Consider the following 10,577-nt stretch of genomic DNA (forward strand, 5'->3'; position numbering starts at 1 on the left):
TGCCAAATTTCAGCCAGATCCATCCAGTAGTTTGAGCTGTGCGTTGACAGATCAGTCAGTCAGTCAGTTCCTTTTATATATTTAGATTTTACGAACAAACATACTTTTCGAATCAATTCATAGTGTGATTAGTATTTTACATTTCATTGATTAAACAGTTAAATATTACAGTTTTAATTTAAATCAAAATTTTTACTTAAAATAATGAAAAATCATTTTATATTATACGGGCAAATTATCTTTGTGTTTTATATAATAATTATCTATAATGGTGTCGTTATCGGTAAGATTATATTATAAAACTTAACACGTCATAATTTAAAAAGAAACGGTCAAGTGCAAGTGAGACTCGCGCACTCAGGGTTCCGTACTCGTGTATTTTTTCGACATTTTGCACGATAAATCAAAAACTATTATGCATAAAAAATAGATAAAAAATCTGTTTTAGAATGTACAAGTGAAGCCCTTTCATATGATACCCCACTTGATATAGTTATCTTACATTGAAAATTCAAAATAATAATTATTTGTTCATGAACACATCTTAATTTTTTTGGTGACGTAACCACAAATTTACGGTTTTCGGATTTTCCCTTTACGTATGCCTAAGACCTACCTACCAGCGAAATTTTATGATTCTAGGCCGACGGGCAGTACTCTATAGGTTGCTTGACAGACGGACAGACAAGGAAGTGATCCTATAAGGGCTCCTTTTTCCTTTTGAGCTACGGAACCTTAAAAACTGTTATAGTAGTATAGTATGGTATAATAACATTGGGGCTAATTCCTTTGTACACAATCTCTAAACTAAACTAAAATGGCACGTCTAAATCTATTGCTATCCCTTTCATAATGTTGCTTGCGGAAAAGGATAGCACTAGATTTAGACCTGTTAATTTAGTTTAGTTTAGAGATTGTGTACAAGAGAATCGGCCCCATTGTAAATTGAAAAATTAAAAAGAGCAACCGGCGAGTTTTTTGCTGGTTCTTCTCGGTAGAAACGGCATTCCGAACCAGTGGTAAACTAAACTACCTGACGATTCAAAAGCACTTGTAAAAGTTTACTTGAATAAAAATATATTCTATTCTGTTATTGCTTGTATGAAACGGATGGTACGGAACATTTCCTGCAGCTCGTTCCAGCAACGCACAAGACTGCAAATACTATTTTATACATGGAATAATCTTGTACCTATATCGAATATTTGAAAAGAGCAACCGCCGAGTTTCTTGCTGGTTCTTCTCGGCAGGAAAGGCATTCCGAACCAGTGGTAGATGCATCCGACTATTCGTAAGCACTTGTAAAAGTTTATACGAACTAGCTTAGGCTACACAAATTTCAAACCCCTATTTCACCCCCTTAGGAGTTGAATTTTTAAAAATCCTTTCTTAGCGGATGCCTACGTCATAATAGCTATCTGCATGCCAAATTTCAGCCCGATCCATACAGTAGTTTGAGCTGTACGTTGATAGATCAGTCAGTCAGTCAGTCAGTCACCTTTTCCTTTTATATATTTAGATAAAAAAGATTTTCATTTTCATTTTTCATTTTCATTTTCGTGTGCGAGTCTGACTCGCACTTGGCCGGCTTTTTGTTCCAGAAGCGCGAGTATTCTGCCAGGATTCGCACTCCAACCCCTGGGTACCACATGGCTACAGCTGCCCCGTTGTCTGCGCCAGCATCTTGGATGCCATACACAAGTATAAGTTCGCGACAGGTCGAATAGAATAGAATAGAATAGAATGTTTTTTTATTCATGTAAACTTTTTACGAGTGCTTATGAATAGTCAGGTAGTTTTAATTTACCACTGGTTCGGAATGCCGTTCCTACCGAGAAGAACCAGCAAGAAACTCGGCGGTTGCTCTTTTTAATTTTTCAATTTACAATGTTATTATACCGTACTATACAAGCCATTGCAGCCCCGTGCATTGCTGGAGCGAGTCAAATCCAAGAGATGGCAACCGGGGTATGAGGCGGGGGGACGCCCCGCACACCCGCACCGGGTTAGCGTTCCTCGATTGCTCTCTCTCCCACTGTTAAACATGCAGGAAAAGCAAGTAATACGTACCACCACCACCACACAAATCTTCCAGAACACACTTACCAGACACCTGGTTCTGTATGCAAGCACCCTTACCTTTGACTATACTCTATCCATAGAGAGAAGATAATATAGGGCTATCTCTGTTACGTAATCCCATACAAAATGACAAAGACAAAAAGTTAGTGGACACAAACCATTTTAAGTGACTAACCAATCACAAACGAACCATCAGTATCAAACACGAGCATATGCTCGCGACTTCGTCCGTGTGGACTACACAAATTTTAAACCCCTATTTCACCCCCTTAGAATTTTCAAAATTCCTTTCTTAGCGGATGTCTACGTCATAATAGCTATCTGCATGCCAAATTTCAGCCCGATCCGTCCAGTAGTGCGTTGATAGATCAGTCAGTCAGTAAGTCAAATTTCGTTTTATATATTTAGATTATTTCGAGGGTATACTGCAAAAACTCAATAAGCTCCTTCACCTTTCTACCATCGTACCGCAAGGCATCGCCAAGGTCTGCACCCGTACGTAGTCGAAACTCCACGGATACACGTACGAAGCGATTTGCCTCCTCATTTCTAATTCGAACCGCTAGGATATAGAACACCCTTCCAGCATCAGTTTTCCCCTCCAATTATAATATGGGTACCTTCAAGTCAAGAGTGAATAGGAATCTTCTAGGCAAGCGCGCTCCATCCTAGTCTGCATCATCACTTGCCACCAGGTCTGATTGCAACCAAGCGTTAGTTTATAAATCAAAGAAAGTATATTTTACAGGTTAATGATGCTGGACTACAAGAGATCGATTAGAGAACAACTCGGCGGCCGTCAAAAACTGAATAAAAGACTTATCAGCTATGACAATGATTATACTGATGATATCAAAGTGAATTATAATCAACATTCTAGAAAATCATCAGTAAGTGATAATAATGAAAAAATAATGACTAATTTTAATGATAATCCTGAAAAATCTTTTAAAGATATCTATAGAGTTGATAAGAATCCAAAAATGGATATTGATATTGAAAATAAAGGAAAATATAATAAATATAAAATAGAAGGATATGTTAATTTTGATGCGAATGCCAAAAAATCAAGAGATTTCACAGATAGAGATGAATATTATGATAATAAAGTACAAAATGGAAAATCTAACGAAAATATAGACAAAGGAAGTATAGCAAATTTCGATGCTGACACTAAAAAAATTGAAGAGAACACAGTTAAAACAAAATATAACGAAAAAAACAACGATGAAAATATGAAACTAAAAATCAATAGAGAAGATTTAAAAATTTTAGAAGAAATAAAAAACGTTAAAGGAATTTTACGTAGAAGTGATAGTTTCAATGAAATAGTAATCAACACAACTAAATATGATTTAAACAATGACATTGATGAAGAAAATGAAAAATGTTGGTTCCTAGAAAACTTCAAACCGAATTTACTAGTGGGTGAAGTTGTAAGGCGAAAATGTGGTAGACGGTCCAATTTTGATACTAAATTCGTTAGTGTCATGACAAATGTATTGAATAAGTATGTGGATACTTCGTATAGATTTACTGAAGAAATGACTGAGGTAAGTGCTTAAGGCCAAAGTCCACAGCATTTAAGGAACTTCTAACAAAACGTCGAGGCTTTGAGTCACTGACAGGCGTCAAATATTAGTACATTTGACACAGGTAGCCCTATTTTTCTTTGATTTTACGTCACCACCATAGCATAATATTTGACATATCGATTCAGGATCAAACCGAGAGTTCCCTTATTCTAATAGTGGGTAAAGTTGTAAGGCGAAAATGTGGCAGACCAATTTTGATACTAAATTCGTTAGTGTCATGAGTCATGACAAATGTGTTGAATATAAGTATGTGGATACTACGTATAGATTTACTGAAGAAATGACTGAGGTAAGTGCTTAAGGCCACAGTCCACGACAGTTAGGGAACTTCTAACAAAACGTCGAGGCTGTGAACTGTGACATGGTGTATATCAAAAAGCTTTGACTTTAAAGTTTTTAGGGTTCCGTACCACAAAAGGAAAAAAGGAACCCTTATAAGATCACTTCGTTGTCTGTCTGTCTGTCGTGTCTGTCTGCCTGTCTGTCGTGTCTGTCAAGAAAACCTATAGGGCACTTCCCGTTGACCTAGAACCATGAACTTTGGTAGTTAGGTAGGTTTATAGCACAAGTAAAGGGAAAAATCCGAAAACATCACAAAAAGAAATCAAAATGTGTTCATGAACAAATAATATTAGTATTTTCAATTTAATTTAATCATGCAGTGTCGAAAAAAAATACCCGAGTACGGAACCCTCGGTGCGGGAGTCCGACTTTTTTAGGGTTCCGTATCTCAAAAGGAAAAACGGAACCCTTATAGGATCACTTTGTTGTCTGTCTGTCTGTCTGTCTGTCAAGAAACCTACAGGGTACTTTGACCTAGAATCATGAAATTTGGCAGGTAGGTAGATCTTATAGCTGACATTTGGGGAAAAATCTGAAAACCGTGAATTTAGAGTTAGATCACACAAAAAAAAAATTAAATTGTTGTCATGAACTAATAATTAGTATTTTCAACTTTCGAAGTCAGTGACTATATCATATGAAAGGTCTTCGACTGTACATTCTAAAACAGATTTTTATTTATTTTTATGCATCATAGTTTTTGAATTATCGTGCAAAATGTCGAAAAAATACGACTGTAGTACGGAACCCTCATTGCGCGAGCCTGACTCGCACTTGGCCGGTTTTTTACATTTAATTTACGTATACTTATTTTAGATACTTCTTGAGAACATTTTCGGGAAGAACACAGATTTGAGGAACAATATTTTCGATGTGAACAAACTTTTGAACTTCCTGAGGAAATCTGTGGACCGACACAAAATACACTCACACAAGCAAGTGATCACTTTACGGTCTAGGCACTGTCTGACTGTCTCCATACCTGGATGCTTTTGTAAATCTGGGTAACTTACTAATTCTCTTTACATTATTATCTAAATATCAAAAAGGAAAAGGTGACTGACTGACTGGCTGAACTATCATCGCACAGCTTAAACTACTGGACGGATCAGGCTGAAATCTAAATATATAAAAGGAAAAGGTGACTGACTGACTGACTGACTGACTGACTGACTGATCTATCAACGCACAGCTCAAACTACTCGACGGATCGGGCTGAAATTTGGCATGCAGATAGCTATTATGACGTAGGCATCCGCTAAGAAAGGATTTTTGAAAATTCAACTCCTAAGGGGGTGAAATAGGGGTTTGAAATTTGTGTAGTCCACACGGACGAAGTCGCGAGCATAAGCTAGTCTAAATATATAAAAGGAAAAGGTGACTGACTGACTGACTGATCTATCAACGCACAGCTCAAACTACTCGACGGATCGGGCTGAAATTTGGCATGCAGATAGCTATTATGACGTAGGCATCCGCTAAGAAAGGATTTTTGAAAATTCAACCCTTAAGGGGGGGAAATAGGGGTTAGAAATTTGTGTAGTCCACGCGGACGAAGTCGCGAGCATAAGCTAGTTTGGCATCTTCTTCTTCTTTGTCGTATCACTCTTGGCAGAGCGGTCGTGGTCATCACGAAGCAACGTCTTTGAGGGCAGATGTTATATGCCTCACGAGCATTCGCCATTTCTCCCTGCTGGCTGACAGCCTGGTACACTCGTGCAAAGGACCGCCCACAGCAGACTTAGCAGAGTTTGGCATAAATTGGCAGAAATGTGGAGGCAAATCGCTTCGTACGTATCCGTGGAATTTTGACTACGCACGGGTGCAGGAAAGTGAAGGAGGAACCATTTTTATTTTATTTTATTCAGAAACAAGTTAGCCCTTGACTGCAATCTTAGATAACGGGTGCCACAAGTAATACGATGATTTTGAAATATGATTTATGATTTATTTATTCATTTGCTTTCATGGTTACATGAAGCCCCGTTAGGGCATTGCAAAGTTAGGTACATTAGCAATACATACATGCTAAATATATAATTATTATACAATTACATGCAAACTACGTGTTACATTATTTTATAATAGATTTTATCATGTAATTATATAGGGCATTCATTTTGAATCGAAATTATTTTTATTTATTGATCGCACTAATTAATTAAGTTTGTTATAATGTCAATTAGTTTCTTCTTTGTTAATAATTTAGTAATATTAAGTAGGTACAAGTATGTTAATATAAAATAGTTTCGATTATCAGTAAGAATGTCATATTAAACTTAAATTAACAGGTTATAGTAAGTACAACATAGTCTGAAGCATGGATTTAGAAGTAATAATTCTTATACTTACATAAGTATTAGTAGGTATTTAAAAATTCTTTGGTCTAAAGTCTAAACATACAAATAGGATATGCAAATATAGTGTCGGTCGTGCAATTGAGGTCATGTATTAAATAGGTAGGTATGGTTAGTTTTGCAGTAATTCGTCTATCTCATAGAAACTATTCTGTATGAGCCATTGTTTGAGTTTACGCTTAAAGGTCCTATCGTTATTTTCGTCTGTCGTCTGTTCGTTTATAACATTAAAAAAACTTAAATATCGATATTTAAGTTTTTTTAATGTTATTTACAGATTTGTGGAAAACTCAGGCCAATGTGTGAAGCCAGAAGATTGTGTCACGGATCAGAACTACTTGCAATTTTTATCTAGAATTGTTGTACTATGACTGTGTGACTTGAAATAAAAATACTAACTTAATTTTAATTTGTGTAATCACTAATCAGACCTGGTGGCAGTGGCGTGCAGGTCATAGAGGCATAAATGCACTGCTTACCCCAGTTGAATAGCTCAATGCACATTTTTCATAATGACCTGCCAGTAAACAGGCTTCTACTTAACTAGTGCCTACCCTGGCTTCAAACCCTGTGCACGCCACTACCTGGTGGCAAATGATGATGCAGCCTAGGATGGAGCGCGCTTGCCTAGAAGATGCCTATTCACTCTCGACTTGACCCATATTACAATGGAGGAAAAAACTGATGCCGGAATGGGTTCCATACCCTAGCAGTTCAAATTAGAAATGAGGAGGAAATCGACTACGTTCAGGTGCAGACCTTGGCGATGCCTTGCGGTACGATAGTAGAAAGGTGAAGAAGGAACCATTCTTATTTTATTCTGAAACTACAGGTGCAGACCTTGGCGATGCCTTGCGGTTCGATAGTAGAAAGGTGAAGAAGGAACCATTTTTATTTTATTCTGAAACTACAGGTGCAGACCTTGGCGATGCCTTGCGGTACGATAGTAGAAAGGTGAAGAAGGAACCATTCTTATTTTATTCTGAAACTACAGGTGCAGACCTTGGCGATGCCTTGCGGTACGATAGTAGAAAGGTGAAGAAGGAACCATTTTTATTTTATTCTGAAACAAGTTAACCCTTGACTGCAATCTCACTTGGTGGTAAGTGATGATGGCAGAAGTGGCAGTTTTTATTAAACCCATTTGGTTTGGTTTCTATAGTATGCGACAGGTCGAGATGGCAATCGGGGTATGAGGCTGGGGGATGTCCCGCACACCCGATCGTCACCCACGATCTCCCGCACCGGGTTAGCGCGGGGAGTGTGCGGAAGTGCGGGACGTCTCCACCCCAATTATCATCTTGAGCTGTCACCTACACACGGCATCGTACCGGAACGCAAAACCACCTGGCGGCACCTAGCGGCTTTGCCGGTAGGCTGGTAACTAGCCACGGCCGAAGCCTCTCACCAGACCAGAACCAGGTCAAATATGAACAGTGAGGACTTACCTGTATGGGTATGGCTATGAGATGACAAGGAGTATCTTGAATTGAATCCTCTATCGCACACTTCACATTTGTACGGCCTCACATCTGGGAAATTATGTGAAAATTAGTTTTTCAGTTGAGTTTCTATGAGCATGCCGGGTTGCTTCGGGGATATCTCCTTGGCTCCTGTCGTGACGATATAATTGTCGCACGTATAATAAGTACATAAATAATAATGTCACCTGTTAAAATATATGTGTATGTGCATGTGTGTATATCCATATATGTATGTATATACATATATGTGTATATATGTATATGTATTATATGTTCTTTGTTTTTAACATTAAGTTATTATATTATAATATAGTAATAGTATTATTTCTAATTTTGTTTTATGACTAAGTAGGCATGATGTAATGCGCAGACGTACGCATTGAGGGTCAAACCTCTGTGGTTTTTTTACAATGCGTACTACCTATTATATGTAAATTTTCTTGTGTGTTAATAATAAAAAAAAAAAAAAAAAAAAGAAAGTTATTTTCCCATGGAAAAATCGGGAAAATTAATCCTATTTTAGCGTTTAAACTATCGTCAGTGAAATCATATCAAGTAACGACTTTGATATCATACAAATATTATAAATTCCATTGTTTGTTAGTTTGTCCTTCAATTATGCCGCAACAGAGCAATTTAAAGACGTGATTTTTTACAAGGGTATAGTTAAATACCCTGGAGAGTGTCAAAGGTTACTTTTGTGAAAAATGATAACAGTTCCACAGTCCACATCCAGACTTGTTAGGTGGCATTAAAAAAATAAAAATCAAGAAAATATCACATCTATTATGCCAGTATTTATTTCTTGGGAAAATTTTGGGAAAAAGTTGTGAAAACTTGGGAAAAGCATACTAACCTGAATGTATGTACATATGTTTGACCAGCAGGCTCTTGAAGAAGAACTTCTTCCCACAAATCTCACATTCGTTGGATTTCTCATGTTTCACGTGTACTCGGTTTGCATGTCTGTGTAGATACTTCTTGGTCTTGCATGTGAACGAGCACTTACTGCATGAGAATGGTTTGTCTGATGTGTGGAGTTGGGCGTGATGGTTCAGCCCTGCTCTTTCTGAGAATACCTGCAAATTATTTATCTTTAGAGGAGCTGGCGAACAGAACCAGACTTTAGTTGAGCCGTTTGGAACACGCGAACTGAGTCATAAATCATTTTACGAGACCTCTCGCTCGCACTTACAGACCTTATGGAACTGAAACTTGATTAATTGTAATAATTTATGCATGTTTGTAATGGCTCAAGTATAGTACAAGGTACCTAGTAGTAATAAAACTTTATTGCAAAGAAAAAACTGGTCAAGTGCGAGTCAGACTCGTACACAGAGGGTTCTGTACCATCATATAAGAAATCTCAAACCGGTATAATAAATATTGTTTACGGGACAATAATGTCAGCACAAAATGTATAGTTATTCATACCTTGCTGCATATTTTACATTTAAATTCTCCAAAGGTCTGCTTTTTCTTAGCCATTGTCTTGCTTTTGGTGAAAAGATCTTAATAATTATTATGTATTCATGCCTGTAACATACAAAAAATTTGTAAGTTATTTTAATATATGTATATATTATAACATATAAAAAGTTGATTGAATTACCTACTTAGTTAAGCATATCGAATGAAATAGAATTAAGTATTAACTATGTTTAAGAAAAGTGTACTTAAGTGTTTTGTTAAATTTACTTATTGGGAAATAAAGGCTATTATTATTATTATATTATTATATTATTATTATATATTATAACATAGTATCTATTATGTTCCTTTCATGAATACTTTCTATCCTCTTTGTTTTACCTATTCTCCAGTAGTTTGAGCTGTGCAATGATAGATCAATCAGTCAGTCAGTCAGTCAGTCAACTTTTCCTTTTATATATTTAGATAAGGCCGGATATTCCGAAATTCCCACAGGATAGGAATTTAAGCGGAGTAATATTTTCACACTGGTCACTACTCACTATCACTAGGTAGTTAGAGATAAATTATAAACTCAAGCGACGCAAGACTGTGGTTTGAATCCAACAGGCTACAAGTCACCTCGCGATGGTCTATTCTATCGGCAGACAACTATTATTAGTATAGGAATAATTAATAGACGTCTATTTATTCCTATTGGATCAATATGTTGAGCAGGTAATCAATAGAGCATGAACTTTGAGTACCCTCAATCCACAGCTGCTGTAGTCATTGCCTCTATCTATAGTAAAATTATTTCTATCGAAGAATAGAAAAGGAAAACATTAAACAAATCCTACCTACCTTCGAAAAAATGTCGCCTGCTGCAGACCGACACAATCATTACAAATCGAGTTTGCTTTGAATAATGAAAAACTGTATTATCTGTGTGGTTTTATGAATTAGAATGTGGATGAAATTGCTATTTTAATCGAAATTATTTTTAATCGATTTAAATTGTTAATAAAAATAATACAATAATTAACTTCCACAGACTTTAAAATTTTGATTTGACCACAGATTTTGACTTTTCTTCTGACATTTTTAATGCATTTTTGTTTCAACTATATGCACATGTTATTCGTCTGTGGTTTCAACTGGCTTTACGGCTCTGGGTTCTAAGTTGGGAATTCATGTACCTATACAATCACTGATAGCCATAGCTTTTAAGTATTGAGCACAGACCGAAACACTATTATTAACTCATGGATATTGGAGTAATCACTAGAACTTAATAATTACTATAC

At 36.5% G+C, this 10,577-nt stretch overlaps 2 protein-coding genes across 2 annotated transcripts in view; one reads left to right on the plus strand and one right to left on the minus strand.

Annotated features, from left to right (window-relative positions):
• Positions 1-10,351, minus strand: part of LOC117994881 (putative leucine-rich repeat-containing protein DDB_G0290503) — a 30,505-nt gene extending 20,154 nt beyond the window's left edge. Inside the window, exons 1-4 of the mRNA XM_069508339.1 lie at positions 10,135-10,351; positions 9,295-9,396; positions 8,717-8,939; positions 7,825-7,908 (exon numbers count right to left, since the gene is read on the minus strand). Coding sequence (XP_069364440.1) covers positions 7,825-7,908; positions 8,717-8,939; positions 9,295-9,348 — 361 coding nt within the window. The 5' untranslated portion in view covers positions 9,349-9,396; positions 10,135-10,351. The remainder of the gene's footprint in view (positions 1-7,824; positions 7,909-8,716; positions 8,940-9,294; positions 9,397-10,134) is intronic.
• Positions 3,842-6,768, plus strand: LOC138404457 (uncharacterized). Its single transcript, XM_069508456.1, has 3 exons — positions 3,842-3,966; positions 4,836-5,023; positions 6,654-6,768. The coding sequence occupies exons 1-3, from the start codon at positions 3,856-3,858 to the stop codon at positions 6,745-6,747; spliced, it is 393 nt and encodes a 130-aa protein (XP_069364557.1). The 5' UTR covers positions 3,842-3,855; the 3' UTR covers positions 6,748-6,768.
• Positions 10,352-10,577: the final 226 nt, after the last annotated feature.

The sequence above is a fragment of the Maniola hyperantus genome, chromosome 28, assembly GCF_902806685.2.
Source record: "Maniola hyperantus chromosome 28, iAphHyp1.2, whole genome shotgun sequence".
NCBI lineage: Eukaryota > Metazoa > Arthropoda > Insecta > Lepidoptera > Nymphalidae > Maniola > Maniola hyperantus.

Bases quoted from the DNA above. Each gene is read 5' to 3' on its own strand.
- LOC138404457 (XM_069508456.1), top strand. From the start codon at position 3,856: ATGTGGCAGACCAATTTTGATACTAAATTCGTTAGTGTCATGAGTCAT. The intron at 3,967-4,835 runs GTAAGTGCTTAA...TACTTATTTTAG, and splicing joins TTACTGAAGAAATGACTGAG to ATACTTCTTGAGAACATTTT. The intron at 5,024-6,653 runs GTAACTTACTAA...TGTTATTTACAG, and splicing joins GGATGCTTTTGTAAATCTGG to ATTTGTGGAAAACTCAGGCC.